General features: G+C 33.5%; 1 protein-coding gene across 1 annotated transcript in view; it reads left to right on the top strand.

Annotated features, from left to right (window-relative positions):
* Positions 1-27,800, top strand: part of LOC149779281 (uncharacterized) — a 151,746-nt gene that overhangs the window by 62,318 nt on the left and 61,628 nt on the right. The window contains exons 16-21 of the mRNA XM_089939880.1: positions 6,244-6,372; positions 10,064-10,120; positions 15,904-16,004; positions 22,110-22,203; positions 23,632-23,811; positions 25,070-25,144. Of these exons, the coding sequence (XP_089796006.1) occupies positions 6,244-6,372; positions 10,064-10,120; positions 15,904-16,004; positions 22,110-22,203; positions 23,632-23,811; positions 25,070-25,144 (636 nt within the window). The remainder of the gene's footprint in view (positions 1-6,243; positions 6,373-10,063; positions 10,121-15,903; positions 16,005-22,109; positions 22,204-23,631; positions 23,812-25,069; positions 25,145-27,800) is intronic.

Genomic DNA, 27,800 nt, shown 5'->3' with positions numbered 1-27,800 from the left:
GCTTGAGGAATAAACCAGTACACACCAATATATGGGTTTGGCTTGAGGAATAAACCAGTACACACCAATATATGGGTTTGGCTTGAGGAATAAACCAGTATACACCAGTATATGGGTTTGGCTTGAGGAATAAACCGGTACACACTAATATTTGGGTTTGGCTTGAAGAATAAACTGGTACACACCAATATATGGGTTTGGCTTGAGGAATAAACCAGTACACACCAATATATGGGTTTGGCTTGAGGAATAAACCAGTACACACCAATATGTGGGTTTGGCTTGAGGAATAAACCAGTACACACCAGTATATGGGTTTGGCTTGAGGAATAAACCAGTACACACCAATATATGGGTTTGGCTTGAGGAATAAACCGGTACACACCAATATATGGGTTTGGCTTGAGGAATAAACCGGTACACACTAATATTTGGGTTTGGCTTGAAGAATAAACTGGTACACACCATTATATGGGTTTGGCTTGAGGAATAAACCAGTACACACCAATATATGGGTTTGGCTTGAGGAATAAACCAGTACACACCAATATATGGGTTTGGCTTGAGGAATAAACCAGTACACACCAATATATGGGTTTGGCTTGAGGAATAAACCAGTACACACCAGTATATGGGTTTGGCTTGAGGAATAAACTGGTACACACCAATATATGGGTTTGGCTTGAGGAATAAACCAGTACACACCAATATATGGGTTTGGCTTGAGGAATAAACTGGTACACACTAATATATGGGTTTGGCTTCATGAATTAACCAGTACACACCAGTATGTGGGCTTGTCTTGAGGAACACCAATATATGGGTTTGGCTTGAGGAATAAATGGGTACACACCAATATATGGGTTTGGCTCAGCTGGTTTATGAGTGTAATTCTTGTTGTGGAGCTTTAGTTTGTTGGTGTTTGCTTACAATGTATACATGTGTTTTGACCTTCGAAGGGAAGCAACTCCAACTTAATGATAATGAATTTGCAAGTGCTGCATACCAGCTTGATCAAAATGGAAATTCCCCCATCAGTTTGTTGACTTTAATTTAATTTTTAGGATCTGTATTCGTAAATATTCAAATCCAGTGAAGATTATAATTCTTGTATCATTGAAACCTCCTCTTTCTCCTTTTCCCCTCTTCCATCATTTAACCAAAGGTTGATTTTCTGCATATCTTGAGCTGAGACACATCAGCTCAATTTGCAAATAACTTTCAGTTGATGCCACTGAAACACTTGTGTGTTCATTAGTACTTTCAAGACTGGACTATTGTAACTCAATTTTGTCTGGTTAATCTCAATATCTGCTCCAGAAACTTCAAAAAGTTCGAAACACAGCTGCTCAGATCATACTTAGAGTACCACGATCAGAGCACACCTCCCCGCTGCTCTGTACCCTACAGTGGCTATCCATTCGATCCAGAATCAAACACAAAATTTGTTCTCTGTGCTACGTTTCACTGTCGGACTCTAGTCCAACATACCTATCTGACCTCACCCATGTGTACACACCAGCAAGATACTTACGCTCCTCTTCTGACAATCGTATACTCATTATTCCCACTATGAAAACAAAGTCATATGGACAGCGTTCTTTTGCATACCAGGGCCCAGCAACGTGGAATGAATTGCCCACTGAACTTAGACACAAAGACACAGTGATCACATTCAAGAGGGCTCTCAAAACTCACTTATTTCGACTGCAAGAACAAACTTAAAGACCTAATAATTTTTCCTACCTTAAATATTCTCAGCATGTCTTTTAATGTTTTCTAATTTCATGGTGTTTGTTTCTGTAATCATGTTATTATATGTTGTTTGTTTTGTTTTTTTTTGTTTTTTTTTATTATCTTGTAGGTGTTGTCTGATGTATGTGTAAAGCGCTTAGAGCTTCTAAAGATTAGGCGCTATACAAAGTCCTCATTATTATTATTATTATTATTATGCTGTCTTACACCCTTTCAAATGCTGTGTTCAGTGCACCTAGATTGTGTTGTTCACTTATTCCTGAGTGAGAGGTGTAGTAATGATGATCTTAGACATATTTTTCTTTGCAAGGTTAAAAATGACTTAGTTCAATCTTTTAATTATGTCTTAATTCAAGACCTGCCCTAGAGGTAATAAAACTCCTGAGATTCAGCTTGGCATAATTGAATGCCATTTGGTGAGCAAATTGCCTGTATCATATAGATTTATAATGTCATCTTTTCAAGTCCAATTTTTATGGAGCCATTGCACATTTTTCATCAATTGAAATTTCTATTAAGGCAGGTCCTTGTAACTTGCAGAGCTTAAGATATATTCAACATGTTATGATGTAATTTAGTGTATGTATATCTCATAGACCTAGATTTGGGTTGTGTAGGCTTTTTTCTCATCATCAAAGCATTTTGGGTAGTTATTTACTTTGATGCATAACTTTGTATCTTAACAAAAGATGTTGTAACTGTCAGGGTCCATGAACTATTTAAAACAGTCCAATGCAGTTGGATATAAACATTGTCTCATAGATGTAGCTGTGCCTTGTATGGGTTTTGTCTCACCAATAACTTTTTCAATAGAGTTGTGGCCACTGACACTAGACTTTATATCTTTATATGAGATATTCCTTGTAAGCAGCTCAGCTCCAGAACCATCCAACATCTGATACAGAATTTGATGCCATGAATTTGGCATTGCATCAGTAAAACAATAAGTATTTAAAGAAACAAATTAGCAAAATTGGAATTTAGTCTTATGTCATTTACAATTAACAAGAGATAGATAATATTGGGTACTATTTATCTAATCAGAAGTGAATTAATTAAAAATTTAAACTTTCAAGGAAAATATTAAGGACATTTAAATTTTTTGTGTTGTGTCTTATGATTAATTTTCATCATGATGCTCAGTTCCTCATTAAGATCATTCATCGATGTTCAGGTTACTGAGAAAGCATAAATATGCATGTTCAGATTAATTTGTTAATCTGTTAGGTGTCAGGATCTTATGAAATATTGGCAGTAACTGTAAAAATGGCTGACATTATCTACAGCAAGTTCATGTAGTGTTGTTTTGGGACATGTATATACTAGACTGATGCCATATGAAGCACTTTCTTTATTGGCACACAAAAGGGGCATGTCTTCTTTTTCACCACTGTAAACAATGATGTACACTATATTAAGTTACCTGTAACAATAACAGAAAATGGTTAAAGAGACTCAGATTACATTAGCTGTACCAGGGAGAAGATGTAATGAGACATTGAGGGCTTACAATGCACAAATGGAAAATAAACTCATTGCCATGGATGTAACTTAGAATGCAAAATTTAATTTGTCAAATTTAAAATAATAACCCATTAAACCTATAAAAAAACAATGATGTTAAAAAATTATGTCAGCTTAAAGGTTTCAAGTAGATGTTTATTCATTTGGAATTCATTTAATGTGGTTCATAAAATTTAATAAAGAGAAAAGAAAAGGGCATCTCATTACATCTGCAACCAATTTAATGACATGTTCAAAAATGGCATCTCATTACACCTCCAACAAATTTAATGACATGTTCAAAAAGGGCATCTCATTACATCTCCAACAAATTTAATGACATGTTCAAAAAGGGCATCAAATTACATCTCCAACCAATTTAATGACATGTTCAAAAAGGGCATCTCATTACATCTCCAACAAATTTAATGACATGTTCAAAAAGGGCATCTCATTACATCTCCAACAAATTTAATGACATGTTCAAAAAGGGCATCTCATTACATCTCCAACAAATTTAATGACATGTTAAAAAGGGGCATCTCCAGCCAATTAAATAGTACAGTTTTCAAATACTGATATTAATGTTCAATATAGTAAACAAGATTCATTCTTTGATTTCTGTTTTCAAACAACCACAACATTAGATATTTTGAATTACTGTTAAACTTGTGTAACAAATAATACTTTGGTATCTAACATCTTTGTCGAACCCAAAAGGTTTTCTTTTTTTGTACACTATACCTGTGATCTGGAAATAAATTGCTATGCATCATTTGTTTCATAAATAAGTAACTTATAGACAACTTTAATAATGACTTTGAAATTTTTTAAAACTGAGATGTAACACAGAATTTCAGACATCAGGTTATATCATATTCTGATGCAAACATTGTCTCATGACCTGGATGTGCCTTGTATGTGTTTTGTCTCATGACCTGGATGTGCCTTGTATGTGTTTTGTCTCATTTACTCCACTTGATTAGAGATATGGCCTTGGACAATTAACTTCAAATCTTCATCAAGGATGTGTCCACTTCAGATGCAGGAGGTCATGGGTTTGAACCCTGGCCAAGTCATACCAATGACTTATAAAAAATGGTACTAACAGCTGCCTCGCTAGGTGCTCAGCGTTAAGAGGTTAGTGTTAGGACTGGTCGGCCTGGTGTCAGGATAATGTGACTGGGTGGGACATAATGCTACATGTCTGCGGCATAATGCCCCAGTACTAGACATCACTATAAACTGCCATAAACAGTCATCATAGCAATATGACTGAAAAATTGTAAAAAGCTTACGTTAAAAATCCAAATCACACACTCTCATCAAAGATGTTATTTTTGTAACCTGATTAATTTGATATATTCTGATGTATTTTGATGTGACTATTTTTCATAGACCCATAGGTGTCTTCTGGGTTTTGTCTTGTCTGCTTCATTTTGGACCAAGATATGCCCTTGTCAAGTGAATTCTTGCCTTCAAATAGACACCTGAAATGTTGCTTGCAATCAGCCCGGGGAGCATTGAGCATATTTTTATGCAGTTAAGTGAGAAAATTGTGTTCTTGACTTACATATACCTTTTATGGGTCTTGTTTCCGGTCTTCACCATTTTAGACAGAGTTATGTCCCTTGTCAGTCAGCTTCTTACTTTTACATGGGATATAGCTTGTAATCAGCTTAGATCAGGAATCATTAAATGTATTAAAATTCAAATTGATGTGAACATTATTTCATAGACCTACATGTTCTAGATGAGCCTGTCCTTTTCTACTCCATCTTGTTTATATTTATGACTGTTGTTAATCAGTTTCATATCTTTTACAAGTATGTACTTGTATTGATGAGCTATGAAGTGGTTTGGTTGGATTTCAAACATTTCTTGTCATCATTAAGAGGAGTCATGGCCCCTGAATAACCATCTTCTCCTTTCTTTGGTTTGCTAGTATGTTAATGTATTACAGAGCAAATTGTAGTGAACAGGCTACTTTGTAATGCAGGCATCACTAATAGCTCTTATTTTATTGATCCCTCGGGGGCCTCGAGTGGCCAAGTGGTTTAAAGCGCTCTCTGTTATGGTTCACTGCCATCTCACCTCTGTCTGCGTGGGTTCGAGTCTAGGATTCGGCCAATGTGGGTAAGTAGAAAGCTTTCCAGTAGCTTCTTATGATTTGGTGGTTTTTCCTGGGGGTTTTCCTGGGTTCTTCCTCCACCATTAATACTGGCCGCCATGTATAGCCTACCGTGTGCTGAAAAATGGCGTTAAACCCCACAACAACAACAACAATTGATCCCTTGAGTCATAAAATATCTTCGAGTAATTACAGACTTTCAAAGAATGAAATATACAATCTTCAACAGTATTGGTCTCTTATATACCAGAATACATTTCGTTTCAGCATTTTGCAGAAAAATTTACCAACTGATTAAAAGCTGTATTTGTCTTCCATACACATACATCATGTTGAATATATTCATCAAGGAAAATTTCTGATATATAACCAGTTTGAAAACTGAAGGAGATGAAAATCCAATGTATGAGATGTCACCTTAATCTTGTCTGTAAGTTGACTGGTTACTGGCTGTTGTAGACTGGCTTCATTCTTGGCTCTTTCTGTAGAGACCAGTCAAACAGCAAAGAGATGAACTGGTCAGTGTGCAGTTACAAAAAACATATAACAATACTGACATCAAGTATGATTTATTTTCTTCGCAGATCACTTAAAACATAGAAATTCTTGTCTAAAATATTCAGCAAGACTAAATTACTATAATAATATTTTATTGATAGAGTGTATCTCATTTAATGCTTGCCATTTTACTATGTGAGCTACCTTTTATAAATAATAATCATTATTGTTATCATTATTGTTGTTATTATTATTATTATTATTATTAATTCAATTCAGTGTTAATTTCCTTGTGTACTTTGTTGAGCCTTTAAACTACAGACTATCCATCTCATTTGATTTTTTTTCTTCAAAAGGAGACATCAAAATCTCTCATCAACTCCTGTTCTGCTCTTGGTGTGTCAACATTGAGGTTTCTTCCCAAGACCAGGTCATTGCGGCCGATTGTGAACATGGGATCTAGTCAGAACCATTTATCTCCTAAGGTAAAGAAAATTAAAAATCACTCAACTTTTGATGTAGCTGTTAGTGGAACCTTGACTGATTCCTCTTTTTCTAAATTTTGAGAATGAAGAAACTACCTGTGTTACATGTAAAATTCTGTCTGTGTATTTTGTAAGCATGATGTAAATGGTTCCTTCTACATTTTCGTTTAGATACTGATAATAGTAAATGAGAATACAGTCTTAACTAAATATATAATTGCTATATTTTTATTGATTATTTATAATTTTGAAATAATTCTCAAATTGGTTACCATTTGGAGCTCCATAAAACCATTGAAATAAACTAAAGTTTTATGTGCAGTTTTTCTCTCCTGATGTTGGTATTTTTTATGTATCGCAGTGAAATGGTGCATTTGTGTAGTTTTAGTGGTGTTAGATATATTTAATTTGTGTTTTTTGTTGGCTTTTCTCCATGATTATATGTTATGTGTATCTTTATTGTGTGACTGACCTTGGTCAGTCAGTAATTGATTTAAGGGCCTACCTGACTAGAGACATATTTTGTAAACAACATAATATTTATATAATATTTATATGTTGATAGGTTAAGTAATCATATCATTATTAATGGAAGTAAACATGTTTACTTGTATCTATATTTAGGACATTTTAATTTTTTCTTGGAAATTCCTGATCTTATTGACAACTTAGAATGTTCTAGCAAGGATGTTGACCTTCATTCTGCTTCTGTTATTCTGCTTTAGCTTTTTATATTAATGCTGTTTAATTGAAAATTGCTCATTCCATATCTTAACATCAGTAATATTGTTTTGTTAAATTTTTATTTGAGAGGATTTTTTTATTTTAATTATTAACTGGAATAACAGAATTCTCTATCCTTTTTGGATTAAATCATTATTTTGGGATTATTGTGAAATCATTGAAGGACATTTTAGATTATATAAGTGTGAAACATCAAGACTATTGGCACATTAACACATTCAAGACACATCAGCACATTCAGTTTTGGAATTTATTCAGAACACCTCAAGATTTCATTTGGAACTGTATACATTTGGATTTGTGATTGAACATTTTGGACTGTTTGGGATTTAAGTAATAATACTTTATGTTCTTTTTAAATTTTCACTTTGTATTCTAGGGAAATAAATAATTTTTTGAATTTTACAAAACTTGTTGGTTTTTGCTTTTTTTCTGCTACCTAGTTTAAAACCATAGGGTTGTAACAGTGAACAATATTAGGTATTTTTGACATATTTAAATGTGTAGTTTTAGTGGCAATATTAGGCATACTTTACATATTTAAAATGCGTTATTTTGGTGGCAATATTAAGCATACTTTACATATTTAAGAGGCCCCGAGTGGTCTAAAGCGCTCACCATTCCAGATCACCGCCATCTCACCTCTGTATGCATGGGTTCGAGTCCAAGGCTCGGCTAGTGTGGGTACGTGGGAAAGCCTGCCAGTAGCTTCTTGTGGGTCGGTGGTTCTTCCCTGGGTTTTCCCAGGTTCTTCCTCAACCTGTTATACTGGCCGCCATGTGTAGCCTATCCAGTGCTGAAAAATGGCGTTAAACCCTAGAACAACAACAACATATTTTAAATTTGTAGTTTTAGTGGGCGATATTAAGCATACTTTACATATTTTAAATGTGTTCATTTTAGTGGCAATATTAAGCATACTTTACATATTTTAAATGTGTTATTTTAGTGGCAATATGAGGCATACTTTACATATTTTAAATGTTATTTTAGTGGCAATATTAGGCATACTTTACATATTTTAATTGTGTTATTTTAGTGGCAATGTTAGCATACTTTACATATTTTAAATGTGTTATTTTAGTGGCAATATGAGGCATACTTTACATATTTTAAATGTTATTTTAGTGGCAATATTAGGCATACTTTACATATTTTAATTGTGTTATTTTAGTGGCACTGTTAGCATACTTTACATATTTTAAATGTGTTTTTTTAGTGGCAATATTAAGTATACTTTACATATTTTAAATGTGTTATTTTAGTGGCAATATTAGCATGCTTTACATATTTGAAATTTGTAATTTTAGTGGCAATATTAGGCATACTTTGCATATTTTAAATTTGTAGTTTTAGTGGGCAATATTAGGCATACTTTACATATTTTAAATTTGTAGTTTTAGTGCCAATATTAAGCATACTTTACATATTTTAAATGTGTTATTTTAGTGGCAATATTAAGCATACTTTACATATTAGTGGCAATATTAAGCATACTTTACATATTTTAAATGTGTTGTTTTAGTGCCAATATTAAGCATACTTTACATATTTTAAATGTTACTTTAGTGCCAATATTAAGCATACTTTATATATTTTAAATGTGTCGTTTTAGTGGCAATATTAAGCATACTTTACATATTTGAAATTTGTAGTTTTAGTGCTAATATTAGGCATACTTTACATATTTTAAATGTGTTGTTTTAGTGGGCAATATTAAGCATACTTTACATATTTTAAATTTGTAGTTTTAGTGTCAATTTTAAGCATACTTTACATATTTTAAATTTGTAATTTTAGTGGCAATATTAGGCATACTTTGCATATTTTAAATTTGTAGTTTTAGTGGGCAATATTAGGCATACTTTACGCATTTTAAATTTGTAGTTTTAGTGCTAATATTAAGCATATTTTATATATTTTAAATGTGTTGTTTTAGTGGCAATATTAGGCATACTTTACGCATTTTAAATTTGTAGTTTTAGTGCCAATATTAAGCATATTTTACATATTTTAAATGTGTTGTTTTAGTGGCAATATTAAGCATACTTTACATATTTTAAATTTGTAATTTTAGTGGCAATATTAGGCATACTTTGCATATTTTAAATTTGTAGTTTTAGTGGGCAATATTAGGCATACTTTACGCATTTTAAATTTGTAGTTTTAGTGCTAATATTAAGCATATTTTATATATTTTAAATGTGTTGTTTTAGTGGCAATATTAAGCATACTTTACGCATTTTAAATTTGTAGTTTTAGTGCCAATATTAAGCATATTTTACATATTTTAAATGTGTTGTTTTAGTGGCAATATTAAGCATACTTTACATATTTTAAATTTGTAGTTTTAGTGCCAATATTAAGTATACTTTACATATTTTAAATATTTTGTTTTAGTGGCAATATTAGCATACTTTACATATTTTAAATAGGGGCCCCAAGTGGCCAAGTGGTCTAAAGCGCTTTACGTTACGGATCACTGCCATCTCACCTATGTCTGCGTGGGTTCGAGTCTAGGATTCGGCCAATGTGGGTATGTGAGAAAGTTTGCCAGTATCTTCTCGTGGGTCGGTGGTTCTTCCCATGATTTTCCCGGGTTCTTCCTCCACCATTAATACTGGCCTCCATGCATAGCCTATCGTGTGCTGAAAAATGGTGTTAAACCCCACAACAACAATGACAACAACATATTTTTAATGTGTTGTTTTAGTGGGCAATATTAAGCATAATTTGCATATTTTCAACATGTATTCCATTTAAATCGACTAAGGGAGTAGGTTGCATATTTTACAGGTACTTCAACTTGAAAAACATTGTACAGAGAAAGGAAAAGAAAAAAGAACTGATTTAGACTCCATCCTTTCAGAAGAATATAAAAGGACACTTGTTCTTCCCAGGTCCATTTAACTGGAATAACCCAAAGTTAATATTTGCTTCATTTTAGGGAATTTCCATCAATAAGCAGCTGGCTGATTTACAGCAGATTCTATCTTATCTCAAGGTATGTGATAATTTGTAATCATAGATAGGGTAGCTTATCCTCATTAGACAATCAGTATGGCTGCATAATGGGGTGTTTGTCAATAAATGAAAGCAAAAATAGTGGTCTCACACTATAACAAATGAGTTTTGGTCCATACTAATTCATTATAGCGAGGTGTGCATTATGCCAGTTTATTATAATTAATATTTATGTTCCATGGTGGGTGATCATTACACACGTAACTTTTAGTGGCAAGGTTTGTAATAGAGAGAGTCTGCTGTTGGTAGAAATATGGCATAATGTAATTCACTATTTTATGTCAGCTACCATTTTTTGTGGATTTTGTAATTGCTGCAAATCATGTATGTAAAGATCCAACGAACAATGATCAATTAAAGTATTTTACCTATTGTCAGAGCAGAGATAAACATGCCCTACTCAGTAGCATAGAAAACCATGCCCTAGTCATTAGCATAGATAACTACACCCTACTCAATGGCATAGATAAACATGCCTTACTCATTTGCATAGATAACCATACCCTACTTACTAACATAGATAACCACACCCTTTTCATTAGCATAGATAACCATGCCCTACTTATTAGCTTAGATAATCATGCCCTACTTATTAGCATAGATAACCATGCCCTTCTCATTAGCATAGAAAACCATACCCTACTTATTAGCATAGATAACCATGCCCTACTCATTGGCATAGATAACCATACCCTACTTATTAGTGTAGATAACTATGCCATACTGGTTAGCATAGATAATCATGCCCTACTTTATCAGTGTACATAATCATGCCCTACATATTAGTGTAGATAACCATGCCTTGCTCATTAGTATAGATAACCATGCCCTACTTATTAGCATAGATAACCATGCCCTACCTATTAGTGTAGATAACCATGCCCTACTTATTAGCATAAATAACCATTCCCTGCTCATTAGCATATATAACCATGCCCTATTCATTAGCTTAGATTACCATGCCCACCTTATTAGTGTAGATAACTATGCCCTACTTATCAGTGTAGATACCTATGCCATACTGGTTAGCATAGATAATCATGCCCTATATATTAACATAGATAACCATGCCATGCTCATTAGCATAGATAAGTATGCCCTACTTATTAGTGTAGATCAGTGGTTCCCAAACTTGTTCAGGCCATCACCCTCTTGGTTATCCTCAGCGCCTCCTTACCTTACCACGTACAAAGCATTATTCAGCATAAGCATTCCCCTTGCTAATCCCACTGCTCCCCAAGCTGATGGTATTGCCCACTTTGGAAACCACTGGTGTAGATAACCATTCCCTTTTTATTAGAATAAATAACCATGCCCTGCTTATTGGCATTGGTAACCATGCCCTACTTTAGCATAGATAACCATGTCCTACTCATTATCATAGATAACCATTCCCTACTTAGTAGTGTACTTAACCATGCCCTACTCAAAAGTGTGTTATATAGTCATTAGGCATCATATTTTGATAGTGAAGGTTGGAATTTAATATTCTGAGTTTTACACATCACTTTAATATGTAGCTTTAAAGCTGTTTGAGATTAAGGGATGAAATTTGGTGTGCTTAGAAGGTGGGATCCTATCTTCAAAGTCAAGGTCAGATATTAGTATCTTAAATCATCAAAATATCAGCTGAGTTTATATTATGGGCAGCATCTATGCATATTAAAAAGGTGATGTTGCATTTTATTGTATATTGCTCAGGATGTCTTATTTCTGATAAGATTATTTTTAGTTTAGTTAGTTTTGGTATGCTAGATTACTGTTTGTAGCACTTATCAATTGTCCTGAAATTAAATTCTAGTAATTTCATATTGAAACCATGTGATCACATAGTACAGTTCTGAAATAACTTGCCTGGTTTTTTTTGGTTATGTTTTTGATTTTAAAACAGGGGAAGTAACCTATGATATGACTATTTATGATCTCAGGTTTAGGTTATGTAGAGTTCTTCTCCTTGCAAAAACAAATTGAAGAAAAATATTAAAGTTAGACCTTAGGATGTAATAATTTCAGTAGAAAATGAAATAAAAGATAACAAAATAAACTAAATAAAGGATTATAATGATATATTTGTAAAGTAAGTTAAAGAAAAGAATAAAATATCAATATAACACAAATTACAAAAGTCTTGTAGTTGAAAGAAATTTTACAAAGGAAAAGTTCTGTTTGGGATTTGGTTATGGTTTTTTGGCAGTGGAAACCATGACCTTTCCAACAATGTTGAGAAATTTGGTAGTCAATTTAGATGGATCAGATGATGTGTATTGAATCATGAGTCCAGTGCCTTAAACACCAAGCCACTGCATCTCTGTTGGGTGGAGATCCAGTAGTTTCCTTGTTATGACACCAGGGGTGTGGCTTAAGGAGTTAAGAACAAAACCAGGAATAAATGCTGACTGCACATATGAAATCTATTTGTAATGTGCATGTGTATACACTTTAATGGTCGAACTATGGACAATTTCAAAGTTATGAATTAGAACCTAATCCTTTTTAGGGGGAAGGGGCATGAAGGAATAATGCCAGATGTATAAATGACATGCCCTTTTCATACTCAAAAAATAATTCTTTATGACAAATTGTATAGGAATAAAGTTAAATGACACGAACATTAATAGTATTGTAAGTATTTATTCTAAGCTTTTCTTCTTCTCTGATGTATCAATACACATGTGAATTTGACAATGTCTACTAAACAAATTCACTTGGGCCTCTTGTTTGTATCCTGATATCTGTTTCACTGTCATTCTCTAGGTGTTGTTTGTTCCCAGGTGGCTTTCTTTCAGTCTGATGGTCTGGCTTTGACTTGCATTCTGTAGTCATTGTTGACATGGTATAGTTTGAGTCCTTTCTGTAATGGACTGACAAGGGGCAAGGGGCACAATTTGTAGGATTCTCCTATATACCTTTACATTTATCTTATTTTTCTTTTTCAGATGAATTGAATGTTAAAGCAAGATTTACTGACTTAAATTTGTATTCACCATTTTTCAATCAAAGTGTTCAAAAAAGAATATGTAGCAGGCTTTTGAAGAGGTGAAAAATAATTAAAGTCATCTAACATTATGACAACAAAAATATTAAATTACACAGAAGAAAATGTAACTTGGTGACAAAAGTTTAAAAAATGTTTCACAGATATTTTAAGTTCATTTTATAAGGTATTTTTTCTTTGAATTCTGAAATTGTACCTTAATGTTAAATATCAACCAGGTGGAGTTATATTTTAATCTTCAATAATCTTTTCTCTGCAGTGTTGGAAGAGAACACTTTGAACACATGTCTTTGTAATTAGATTCCATATACACCACTCCCTCGATATCTTTCACTCTGATAACTTGCAAACCCGCTTATAATACGGGTTCAGGTGTGAATCCCATTTTGTAAACCAGAAACTACCAAAACATTGATTCCTATTTGTCGAACTTGAAGAAAATTGTGATCAAAATTGGTCATGGAAACTTTGATATATCGCTCGTTTTATCTTCAAAAACGGTCGACAGAACCTGGAAATTTTAATCAACATCATGAAAGATCAACTTTTAATAAGTAATATAATTTGTTACATTTTTTTTCAAACGACATTCTCATTCTTAATACACTGCAGTTAATGCTATTCAAGGACATTTCGATCAATGAAAATATCACTTACGCCTAGTGGAGGCAGTACTTTAAAAAATAAATACCAATTAAATAATACAAAAAATTATCAATTAAAATTTGTGTTTTAGTTCTATCTTTTAGTTCCTTTTATGTGTGATCATCATAAATGCAATGTGTCCTCTTGTAAAATGTGTCAATCTACTGTAACAGTAATGTCCACGAGCGTTTCTTTGAGAAACTGAGTAAGTGCCCACTGTGTTTTGTTATTGGACTAGCGGAAGCATTTGTTGTATTGCTGCAGTAAATAAAAAGCAGGCCACCCTTTCTGTTATTACAGTAATTATGTCTTTTGAATCAAATAACAGGTAGAATACAAATCCTACATGCGTAAGAACCAACAACCCCAGTCGTATGTTGGGTAACTTAGTTCATTTGATCAATTGAACACTGTGATAAATTGTATTGTGTACATAATCTAATTAAATTACCTTAAATTAATCTACTCAGTTACAGATCTGATTAAAGATAGCAAAGCAACCAAGCAAAATGAGTAAAATAAAGAGCCTTGTTTCACATATACAGACCATTGTGGGAAAAACAAGTTTCAGAGAATTCCTGAATTCACACATAGAGATATCCTCAAGGATGATAAGAAGTTTCACTATTACTTGGAATGAAATCATGTCATCAATATTTTACTAATTGAAAAATAACAAAATTGAGTTTTGATGTAGATGATTGTCTCACGAAATAAATGTTGTGTATTTTTGGTAAAAAGGAATCTTGTTTGGTAGTGTATCAACAGTTAGTCTGGTTCCCTGCTTCGTACACTCCTAGTTTCGCAAAATACTATTACGCATCACTCCAGGAACCAGACTAATCAACAAACCAAAGAGATGTGATGTAATAAATGAATGTTTTCTTGAACTGTGTTTAGTTGTTGAAACCATTTGCAATCATTTTACCGATTTTTCAGATGTTGGACATTTTGAAAATAAATGTAATTTATAGAGAATAATGAAAACTTCATCAGAAAAAGAGCTTTATTGACAATTTTTCTCGACTCGATAATAAAACGAGGATTCAGCCATTAAACAGCCGATTCCCCCCCCCCCCCAACCCAGTGGTTTTGTCGATGTCTAACGGGTTTTTCGGAGGTCCCTCGGTAACTCACACTCTCGCTTATAGTGTGGTCTGTGCTTTTAGACCCTGATGTGTATGAGTTATTGAGGGAGAGGTGTGTCAGATATATTTGGATTTGGGAAATAGTTGCAAATTTGTTAGTTGGAGTTTTCATTTCACTTTATTGTTTATTTTGGCTTATATGAAGTACACATATTGCCTTTAAAAAAACATACTGGGGCATTAAGGTTAGGGTAAGTTTGAAAATTCTGATTTTCAGTTTTACAAGCCGTAGACCAGAAGACATTATGGGATGGCCTGTTGTCAAATGTAAATCAGTTAGCTCAAGTTTGTTATCTCTGTTTAACCTAAACTGCATGTACTTGGAGGATTGCCATGGACTTTGCACGTTCGTCCCAAGATCTAGTTGGTCCTTAATAAAAATTGTGCTGCTCAGAGATCCAATATGGCCACCAGAGCAGCCATCTTGAAAATCTTGTTACTGCTCTTCCTCGGGAATGGTTGGTCCTAAATGACAATGGTGGCAGTCTGATACCTAGTATGGCTACCATTGCAGCTGTCTTGAAAATCTTGTTATTGCAACTCCTCCTACATGGAAGTCATAGTGACATAGATATATCTGGTTGGCCCTGGATGAAAATGGTGCTGATTAGACCTCAGATGTGGTTGCAATGAACATATTGAAAATCACTAATTCTCTGGAATGGTTGGTCTTCAGATGGTAACTCGTGTGTCTTAAATGAAAATGGTGCCAATCTTACATTCATTATGGCTGCCTCAGTGGCTAACTTACAGATCTTATCACTCAAGAATATCAGGGATAGTTTCAATATTCAGCAGTTAAAAAGAAGAATTTATCTTTATTTGAATTCCTGGAAAATCATTTTGGACAGTATTGTCAGTGTCTTCAAGGGACTCTTGTTGAAAATTTGGTGTACCCATCAAGTTTGACAACAAAATGAAACCAACATACTCCTAATGGAGCAAGTGGACAATATTTCTAATCATTTTTACCAGGAAGAACAACCAAGTATAATTGGTGCAGCCAAGTTTGGGACAGATGACATCTACACAACATGGCAAGCATTTGCTGATAGACAGAAACAGAATGGATTAGGGTAATTTTATTTTCTCGATGCAACTTAATCAACATCACTTTTATGATGCATAAGTACTCAGTTTTACATTTCATTATGAATAATATATTCAGTACGATCAAGAACCTTAAATATTTTTGGATTTGCCAAGTGAAAAGCACACTGCATTAGACTGTTTGTGGGGAGCTGCAGTGGCTTTGTGGTTAAAATGTTTAACTCCTACCTGAAGGGGTGTGGGTTTGAATCCTACCATTGGAATTAGTACTGGGTCATGGTACCCATGGTATGTCCTTGGGCAAGGCACTCAATTCCAATTGCCTCAGCACTAAATGACCTACTTGGTTGGCTTGTTATCTTTAATCACAGTTGTGAATAACTAGGATAATTTAAGGTAGTTTCATTATAATTACACCACACCCTTGAAAACTTGAGGACTGATAACTTGCAAACCCTGCTTATATTGAAGGGATCAGTCATGTATCCCATTTTTACACTTGAAAGTACCAATAATTTGACCTCTATTTCTTGAACATGAAGATCAAGAATGGTAATAAAACCTTGATATATTGCTTGTTTTATCATCGGAAACAGTTGATATGACCTGGAAATTTGAATCAACATTATGAAATTATCAACTTTCAATAAGAAGCCATGTATTTTGCTAAAATGTCTTTCCAAACAACATTCTTGGTACACTGTAAATAACAGTAGGTAACAAAATTTCAGTAAAAAAAATGTCTCTAAAGCCTACTTGAGGCAGCACTTTAATAGATAAATACCAATTAAATAAGGTTTTTTATGTGCCCTATTGTATGCAAGCGTGAAATATGTCAGTCTACAGTAGCAGCTATGTCTGCAAGTGTTTCTGTGAAAACCTAATTAAGTGCTGACGATGTTTTGATACTTAATTTGCTTAAGTATTTTTTGTATTGTTGCACTGAATTAAAAGCTGACCACCTTGTATTACCAAGTTGATTAAGCTTTTGTATCAAATAAAGGGGGTGGAATAAATTAAAAATTAAAGGCATGCAAATCCAACCTGCATAAGAGCTAGTGGTCCCGGTCAAGGGTAGTTAATTTGTAATTATTGAATTGGCGCTCTTAGATTTCCTCATGGATGAGAAGTTTCACCATTACTTGCAACGAAATCATTGCATCAGTATTTTACTAATAGATTAATTATGTAAAAATTTGACCTTTGATGATGATGGCTGTTTCACGAACTAAGTATTCCATTTTATTTTATAATAAAAGGAATCTTGTTTTATTGTGAATTTGAATCAGTAAGTTGTCTGGTTCCCAGATTAGTATGCTCCATTGCATTCCACTGTAGCAGAGAGAAAAGTGGGAGCATATGGATCAGGGATCCAGATTACTCAACAACAACACAACCACAACGTGGGAAAGCCTGCCAGTAGCTTCTCGTGGGTCGGTGGTTCTTCCCTGGGTTTTCCAGCGTTCTTCCTCCACCAGTTATACTGGCCGCCATATATAGCATATCTTGTGCTGAAAAATGGCGTTAAACCCTAGAACAACAACAACACATGGCAGTGATGTAAAAGACAATGTTTTTGCATACATGTGACAGTTGTTGAAACCAGTTGGAATAATGGTAATGATCTCTCAACGGTTGGGCATCTTGAAAATAAAGGTAATTTTTACATAAAATTGAATGACTTGGTTAGAAAAAGCACTTTATTAACAATTGTTCCTGACACGATTTTTAAACGAGTATTTAGCCATTAAACAGACCAGTTCACTTCCCTCTTATGGTTTTCACTATGTCCAGTGAGGATGCATCATTTCAAATCATTATTGTGGTCCCTTGATAACTCATGCCCTCACTTATAGTGTGGTCTTTGTTTTTGGACCACGTTATGCGCGAGTTATTGAGAGGTGTAATAACATGTGTAAGAGTGTTCAATTGGTCAATTAAAATGAGTTGACCAGACACATGATTGTGACTGCTAGTTATAATGCAGGTATTATTTGCATGCCTTTTTAACATTTTTATTTATTTCGTTCTTTGTTTGATTTGATATAAAAGACAGAATTAACATGATAATACAAAGCATGTCTGCATTGAATTGAGTGTAACAATACAACAAATATGTCTGCAAGTTGGAGATCAAAACACAGTTAATTTGTTTCTCACAGAAGTGACCAAGGACATAGCTGTGGCAGTAGATTGACATTTTTTATGTTTGAATACAACAGGGTGTATCACATTTATGATGGTTACACTGTCTTACTTATAGGGGCTTAAACTTAAGTAACAAGACAAGGCAAAACCCAAGAGCATTACATTTTCCAAAATATAAATTTATTTCCCTAATATATAAAATCAAAAGTGAAAGAATTAAAAATAACTTCCTTGAACGTCCAAAATTGTACTATCTGTTTCACACTAAGCTGGAAACTTTCCAGAGCTATTACAAATTAAGGTTCTAATTTTTTTTGTGTGCTAATGTGCTAGCACCACTGAAGAATCACAGTTCAAGATCCAAAAGTTCAAGGTAATAAGATGAAAGTAATATTCAAGTCCTTGAATAAATTCACACAATCTAATAGGTATTGACTGTTTAAATTAAATGTTTTCCACTCCGTTGTTCCAACAAACAATTATAAAAACAAACAATTTTAAATAAATCATGATTTCCTCTCTCTCAGAAAGCGGGCATAAACTGTAGAATAATACAAGTGATTGTCTTTGCTTATATAGTCTCTATATGTGCACCAAATCAACAACATCTGAATCACTAAAGATTCTCAAACAATTTAAATCATTATATTCTAAAATAACTTAGCAGTCGTAATCTGACCTTCTCATTTTATTGAGCCAATCAACAATTAGGGTGTATATGATACCTCTATGCAACAAATGTACTCCTAGTGTCACATGATATTTTCATGGCTTCCATTCAAACTAAATGCATTGCATACTTGACCGAAATAGTTGTTGACTAGACGAGCTTAATCTGCCATGATTTATGAATGAGAATTCTACATGTATTTTACATGTACTTTACTATAGTACCAGCCAGCCACTGAATTAAAGAATTAAAATATAAACATCTTAAACCCAATTGACTTTTTAAAAAAAAACACTATATTAAAAATTAATACATATACTATATATATTTATATTGTAAAAGTTTGTTATAGATATACAATATATCTATTTTTAAAAAAAATTATACAATTTTATATAGTGCATTCGCATTAAGGCCATTAGGATACAAAGTATCTAACTTTTAAATCCAGTAAGTTTCTTTTATGAGTCTATTCATGTCACTATGCACAATATCAACTGGCATGAAAGAAAAATCGAGTAGAGAGTGATTATTAATATAGTAGAGAGTGTAAGAGAAAGTACTTCTTTCAGTAGTGCTAATACAAAAGAGGTATTTTCTATACATGATAACACTAACTGAATATCAACAGATGTGATTTATTTGATAACCTGTAAAAAATGTAGCATGCAATATGTTGGACAAACACTTCAACAAGTTTCTAAGAGAATAAATAATCATCACTTTCATATAAAAAAATTATAGAGATCCTCATTTTTCCTCTAATATTTCAACACACTTTAATCTCTCTCTCTACTCGACTTTTCTTTCATGCCAATAGATATTGTGCATGGTGACATGAATAGACTCATAAAAGAAACTTATATCCTTTATAACAATATAATTATATGTATGACCGTTTGTCTCTATTTTATTCTATTATGTTACTGATAATATATATATATATATATATATATATATATATATATATATATATATATATAAAATTGTTATGATGATGCATATCATTTATGACGTTACTTAATGACATAATTGTTATTTTAAAATAAAAGATGTCATTGTTTTCTTTCAAAAGATTTCATACCTGAAAAAGCACAGAATTTTTGGCATTTGTGTTCATTTTTATTCAAACTCAGTAACAAAATATAGAAATTCTCAAATTGTGAATTTCATGATGTTAATTAAACTTTCTGGACACTAACCACCATTTTTGACAATAAAAGAAGCAGTATATCAGATTGCTAGTTTTGATAGTGATTTCTTCACTTTCAACAAATAAAGGTCAGTTCGTGGAATTATAAGCTGGTTTGTGCAATATCTGTGCGAGTTATCAAGGAGCAGTGTATTTAGTTGCTAAAATCTGACAAATACAGTGAAGAACAAAATTTTCTGGTATAATTCAATTGCATCATAACATCTATGCAAGAAATGTAATTGAGTGATTGGAAAGAAGTTTTTGCTGAGTGCTGTCCCTATTCTTGAGTTTAAAACATATTGGGTGCTTATGAAGGGTTGAAGTGAAAATTAATTTGTCAGTATCCAACATATAAGAAATGAAAACATCTTATATATTTTTAAAGCAAGTCTGTTTCTTTACCCTGTAATCATTATGTTGTCTAATAGCTCAAAACAACTAATTTTAGATTGAACAACTGAATTTTTTTTAAAAAATTGGTGGGGATCCCCCCAAAGGGGAATAATTGTAATTCTTTCTGTAGTTACATTGTATACTTTTGTTAAATGTCAGGTTCTTTTTCAATTTCAAGACTAGACCAGTATTTCATCATTTTGTTTGACCAAAATAGTGTTAACATTATTGTTGAGTCATGCATCCAACTTGCACATTGCATGACTGCATTTTTGAATAGACTTACATGTTGTAGAGCATAGGCATTGGATATTACATCTAGCTGTGTTGCATTGAATAGTCCATGCAACACAGCATGTTGCTGAAATTGACAGGATAAAAACATACTTGGATAGAACAAGAGGTCAGTATTTTTTAAATATTTGAGGATTATCTCTTGGAAAAGTTAATATTGTTTAGCCATATGCCTAACTTAAAAGGGGTGCAGTGTTAAGGCCTCCCACTAGTGGTCTGGTGAGTATGCTGGTGGTGGGGGTATGGAACTGAGGGGCTTTGTTCCTAAAAGCTGAATTTCAATTGTCTTTTTGTTGGAGATGTGAAATTTCTTGGAAACTAATTTTGTAAAGTATTTTTAGAACTTTGTAGTGTTTTTGTTTTAAATGATGATTTTTTGGGTTCCATCCTATTAATAAGAAAAATCAATTATGATGCAGAATCATCAGGTTCATTAATATTAATTTTAAATTTACTGATATTGAATCATTGTTCAGTGTTCTTTGAATGAAATAAAGATTTCATTTTCTTAGCTGATAAAACTCTGAAATGTAAGAAAGGTTTAAACAAGCAGCACAACAGCCATATTGGGAACCATATAAATGCTGCTTAGTATGGAAAGTAATGTTGCCATGGGGTTTTCACCAAAAGTCTACTTATGATGTCTTTATGGCGTAAATGAGCATAGTGTGACTTGGGCATCCAGTATGGCCACCAAAATACTGAAAATTCTGTTTTTGTTACTCCCTTTGAATGGATGGTTGTATTAACATTGGGTTTTCAATGAAACAGCCACTTGTTCCTTTTTTCAGCAAAATCTTTGAATAGGCTGAATTTTACATGCATCCAATTATATTAGATGAAAGAAAAGTATTGTATATTTAGTGTTGAATCTTTGCTTTTTTGTATACAATATAGTTAGGTAGCTTTTAAAATCATTTATATATCATCTTTGTGGAAAATAGGTAACAATGATTCTGTTTTGATGCCTATGTTTCTTTCTTCAAATGTTTGCAAGGAATATAGTTTATTCAGCATACATAATGAACAGGATTGTTGATTCAACAGAGTACCATTCTGTTTTTCTGAATCTGATACAAGCCTTTCAGATTTTTAGGTTAGGGCTATTTGAGGGATTTGGGGTGAAATGCAGTCTAGTTTCATTAATTATGGGTATTGGAGGTAATCATTACTTTTATAAGTGTTGACCAGTGAAATTAAAAAGTCATTGGATGGTGGATTCTTAGATAAATGTGCATTTGGACCCTATCCCTCTCATAATTGTGGAATAAATCTTTGCAGAACTTATTCTTTTTGAGATCCAATGTTATTCACTTTTGTCGTCATATTACAGGAATAGTCGATGGAGCAGAAATGTGATTATTGAGTCTGGACTATAATTAAAGCCGGCTTGAGTCATTTAAACCTATCACAACTGCTTTTGTATTGCAGGAAGCTGTTCTTTGTCAAGACGGATATCACCAACTGCTATGACACCATCCTAGGAAAGAAATTGTTCAATATTATCAGAGAAATTCTTGAACAGGTGAGCTTTCATTTTGTTGTAAGATTTATCAAACTGATTCCATATCAGGCATGTGATTCTTAATTCCAGATATGAAATATTTAAATTTATTTACAAATTTCATGATCTCATGGGCTTATTAAAGGGGACCACTGTATTCACAAGGTTTGTTCTTTGCTGTGGAACTAATGCTATTATGCAGAAAACATTTCTTTTCTCAATGAAACTAAGAATGCATACCTTTAGGTTATGACTCCTTAGCTTTCAACCTTATCACAAAGCCTTCATCAGAGGAATGACTTCTGGGCTGAAGTCATGTGATCAACTAAATGTTGACCACATGACAAAACACTTTTGTGCAATTCTGGAAGTTCCAATCTGGAATAATGGTTAAATACTGCTGGCATAGTATGTGATGGAAATTCATCTGCTGGCATAGTATGTGATGGCAATTCATCTGCTGGCATAGTATGTGATGGCAATTCATCTGCTGACATAGTATGTGATGTCAATTCATCTGTTGGCATAGTATGTGATGGCAATTCATCTGCTGGCATAGTACGTGATGGCAATTCATCTGCTGGCATAGTATATGGTGGCAATTCATCTGCTGGCATAGTATGTGGTGGCAATTTGGCTGCTGGCATAGTATGTGATAGCAATTTGGCTGCTGGCATAGTATGTGGTGGCAATTCATCTGCTGGCATAGTATGTGATAGCAATTTGGCTGCTGGCATGGTTTTTATTAAAGTATAATATTAAATGATTTTGGTTTTTGTTTTAGGTGAATATGACATTTTATGAACCAGTCAACCTCATACTGACTTAAAGAAAGTGAAGATAAATATAATGTGTTTACTTGTTCATAACACTTTATTCTTTGAAACAAATGTCTGTAATTGTTGTATTATATAATGAATTTTCTTTAGAATTGTTTGAATGTCACTCAATTACTTGACACGAAGAACTTAATGTCATGATATCATGTAAGAGTTATTGATGTCATTGCCATGTAGTTTGAAGAATGATCTTGTGACATGAAGAAATACTACATATAAAATGATGTGCCATCTGATGAAAAAGTGTCTCTGATGGGAATTATTTTATAAATGTTGTAAAATCTGCTATTTGTAGTATTCCTATTTTGGTAGTGATACTGTTGTCATCATGAAGAAAGGATTTTATGTTAAAGTTTTTTAATCATTTATTTCAAAAGTCATTTACAGCATGGTTCATGGGTGAGATAAATTGATTTGCATAACATAATTCTTGTTTAAATATAGTTTTTTAAATAAAAATTATATTTTATACTTGTGTATTGGTGGTTGGATAAATAGAACTTGAAAATAATGTGATCAGTGAAAGAAACCATGTAAATGGGATTGGTGAGAGCAGACAGAAAGTCACTTTACAGATGAATACACATTGCAGTTTCATCTCTAAATACAGGCAGATTGTGAGGAGTACATTGTGCGGAGGTATGGTAGTGTCTACATTGCTGGGAACAAGCTCAAAAGAGTCTTCAATGCAAGTGTATGCCGATTGTCTGATTACAACCCAGATTTCATCCACTTTGCCAGGGAGAAAGCTAAAAAGGATGGACTTCATGATACCATCCTTGTTGACAAGGTTGCATTATCATCATTATCTTCATAGCCACCACCATCACTACCATCATCACTACTTCAGCATCATTGTTCTTCTATAATATTTTTTGTCCTGATCCATACTAAAGAAAATTTGGTGATTATGTGACCCTGTTTGGGGATTTAAATTTGTTAGTGCTTGTGTAATACAGCACTCCTAATCCATTCACTATAAAAATCTGAAATCTACAAATTAATTGTGGGAAAGGAGCACATGTTACATATCTAATTCCCTCGATTTTAAAATGTAGATCTTCACTGTCCATGATAACTGTGGTTTAAAATTGTATCATATGACAAAGTAAAATGGAACTTGTTAATTTATAATATTAGAAATGAACTGCTAATGTATTCTTGCACACTTCATGTGTATTTCTTGTGTAAATATTTGCTGATGATGGTTATAAATAGTTCTGTTATTTATTTCTTTTGATTCATTTTTATTTTTTTTGTTACTTTTATAGTTGTAAAATGAAACATTTTACCGGATTCATGAAGTAGTTGATTACATACTATGCACAAACTGCCTTCACTTTCATTTTTCCATTCATGCAAAGTTCGTACCTAATTTTCCAACTTCACGACTTGATGAATCCTGTAGAATATGAAGTTCAGTTCTTAAATATCTTCCAACCAATAGAATTTACTGATCACTTATATGTCTTATAGATGACATGAGTGTGCTATGGTATTTCTTGATTTATTATTTTAAATCACATTTCTCATCAAAGCAGTTTCCTTGGGAGCCTAGCTCTGCTTTTATAAGACATCTCAGCTTTGAATATGTACCCTGCTGAATGTTGGAAACTTTAGTATTTCTAATGTAAAATTCATGTACTGTATCATTGGATGTTTTAATTGATCATTTTGTGCTGTAAGATGAAAGAATTACCTTACAACTATATAAAGACAAGTCTTAGTATATGTATAATCTGTTAAGCATTTGATGGATATCAGAGACAAGTCAGATTACAAGGATAATCTAGTAAACATTGCATGGATATAGGAGAGAAGTCATTAGATGGATATAGGATACAAGTCATTAGATTGATATAGGAGACAAGTCATACTACGTGTATAATCTATTAAAAATGATGGATATAGGAGACAAGTCATTAGATGGATATAGGATACAAGTCATTAGATAGATATAGCAGACAAGTCATACTACATGTATAATATATTAAAAAATGATGGATATAGGAGACAAGTCAGCAGTTGTGTATTTTTTAATTTTTCAGGTGTTTCACAAACATGAGGCAGTTGAGTCCATCTTGCAGCTTCTCTCATCCCATCTCTTCAACAACATCATCAAGGTATAGACTAGTTTAGTTTCTTGGTCTGGTTTGGTGTTTTATGGCACAGCAAGATAAGTAGGTTCATTAGAGCAGTTGGAGTAACGTGCCTTGCCCATGGGGGTTGATCCATGCTGATACAATAATAGCATTTTAACTCGTATCCTTTTGAATGTGAGTCTGACATGGTAATCACAGATCTGCTACATCAGTTAGCCAATTTGGGGTCATCATTAGGGCAAATTAACATGTTACTTTTCATTCCATGGGAATTATATCTTACACTGTAAAAATTTTTTGCATACATGTGAACCTCTTAGTTAGGGGGGTTCTCCTCCAAAGATGAGGGTTGTCTGCTGTCCCTCTTGTCATTCACTGAAATCTCTCATATACGTCATAATATTATCACAAACAATTTTTTCCCGTTTATTTTCATACATTGTTTCCAGTGTAGTAGTATATTTATTCTAAGACTTTGTGGTCATGTGACACATTAATGTCTTAAGTAGGTCAAGACAGTTTAGTTGCTAATTTCAAGCACCATGTAAAAATTAACATCCCTTTGATTCTGACATCAGGGTATGTTTGACATTACTGTTCAGAATCTGGGATGATGGATTATGCTACTGATATAAACACCACTGACCTTGATTTAATGTAAACATAACCACTTAGGAGAGTTCACAGGCAAAGTGCATGTAGCTCAAACTATGAATAATCGTATCACATAAACAGAGATAAACACCACTGACCTTTATTTAATCCTTTGTAACCATTGCCACTTAAAATGTAAAGACTGTTCTAAACAGCAAAATAAAAAAGAGCAAAAATTGTGGATGACTACCAGTTTCCAGAATTGTAGTAGTGTCATTGTAGACTATAAACCAGAGAAATGTGCATGTCACTAACTGCCATTTTAGCGTCGATGTCCAGTGAATAACCATTCAGATTATCCATTCTTTGTTTGAAGAGAATAGTCATGGATATGCATAGTCAGTTTAAAGATTTGTAATGTTTCTTTTTTGTTTGCAAAAACCAGCAGTGCTAATAGTTTCATAATGGGAAAAAAAATCATTTTTAAAGGGCTTCATTGTAGCAGTTGAGAACATTGTTCACCTTTGAATGTTTAATCCATAACGCCTGGGTCGAATGACCATTTTGTCTTTGTGTTTAATACTAGTAAGAAATAATGGTTTATTTTGTGCTTATTTAGCTATTCAGGTTGTGGACCAGAAGAGCTTATGGGATTCTCTTGTCCATCATCTGTCTAACCATTAGCACATGTTTGTTATCATTACTCCTCCGACATTTCTTGGAGGATTGTCTTGAGACTTTACACACAGACTTATTCATCCCACGGTCTGGTTGGTCCCAAATGAAAATATTGCCCATCTGATGTCCAATATGGCTTCCACAGTGGCTATCTTGTTTTTGCTTCTCATCCATAATGGATGGTTATAGCAGTATGGGGTTTTCACTAAAAGACGTGTAATCAGTCCTAATGAAAATGGTGCTAATCTGATGTCCAGTACTGTGGTAGTCATCTTTAAAATTTTGCTATTGCTACTGCTCTGCAAACACTTCTTATTGTGTCTAGCTGGTCGTAAAAAACCGTTAAAAAACTGTCAATCTGACATCAGGTATGGCCATCGTGGCAGCCATTTTCAAAATCTTATTATCGCAACCTTATTTGAACAGAAAGTCATATTGATGTTGAGTTTTCACCAAAAGCATTCTTATGATATCCAGTTGGTCTTAAATGAATACATGGCTGATTTGATGTCTGATGTGGCTGCTACAGCATCCAGCTTCAAAATGTTGCTATTGCTACTCTGAGTGCTGTTCCAGTAAAACATATATCCCCCCCACCCCCAGGACAGCACTTCAAAAAAACTTCTGTAGGAGGTTGTGTTTCGAACTATTTTGATTCTGACAGTGGAAGGTTGGTTATGAAAATCACTTCTGTTGTGGGTTGTGCTAACAAAATGAGAAATCGCTGGTGGGGTTGTCAGAAAGAAGAAGAAAAAAACCGATTATATATTTAAAATCGCATCTACCCCCCCCCCTCGGTCTAACTTGAATAAAACATTGGGTCAGAAAATTATGCCAGTACACGCAAGTGCATGTAATTTGTACGAATTCATGTACTTTGAAAGCAGTGATACGCGTTCAGAAAATTACGTCAACGCCGCGGATATAAAAAAAATGTGCTTTGCGCAGTATGCAATTTTTATTAAACTTTTAACTTTAACTTTAAAAGTGCATTTCGCAACGTAATTCAAACCACCGAAGCTGTCTCACAGCGCTTGATGCAACATCCAGATATCTGGATACTTCAGTTCGACATGAATTGCTGTTAAACTAAATTTCATTCGTTCATTGACCCTGGAACAGGCATTTTATGAAATTTTAGCCTTACTTTCATCGTGGAAGTTTTACAAATGCGTGTTTCCAATAAGGGCCACTCAGGAAACCAAAATGGTTGAATCACAACAAGGTTTGTCTTCAGATGACGTTTTCAATTCGGCAAATACTAGCTGGTGATAGCTATGATGACAATTATTTTCATGTATATCGGTCTGTTGGACATTGGAAAAATGTCACTGGAAATACCAGTGTGATTTTGAGCCCAAAATTGATGTTGAGTGCGAGTCCGATGTACGTGTTAGATGGACAA

This window comes from Sinohyriopsis cumingii, chromosome 17 (genome assembly GCF_028554795.1).
Source record: "Sinohyriopsis cumingii isolate HCF-2022 chromosome 17, ASM2855479v2, whole genome shotgun sequence".
Classification (NCBI taxonomy): domain Eukaryota; kingdom Metazoa; phylum Mollusca; class Bivalvia; order Unionida; family Unionidae; genus Sinohyriopsis; species Sinohyriopsis cumingii.
This window is presented reverse-complemented; position numbering and strand designations above follow the sequence as displayed.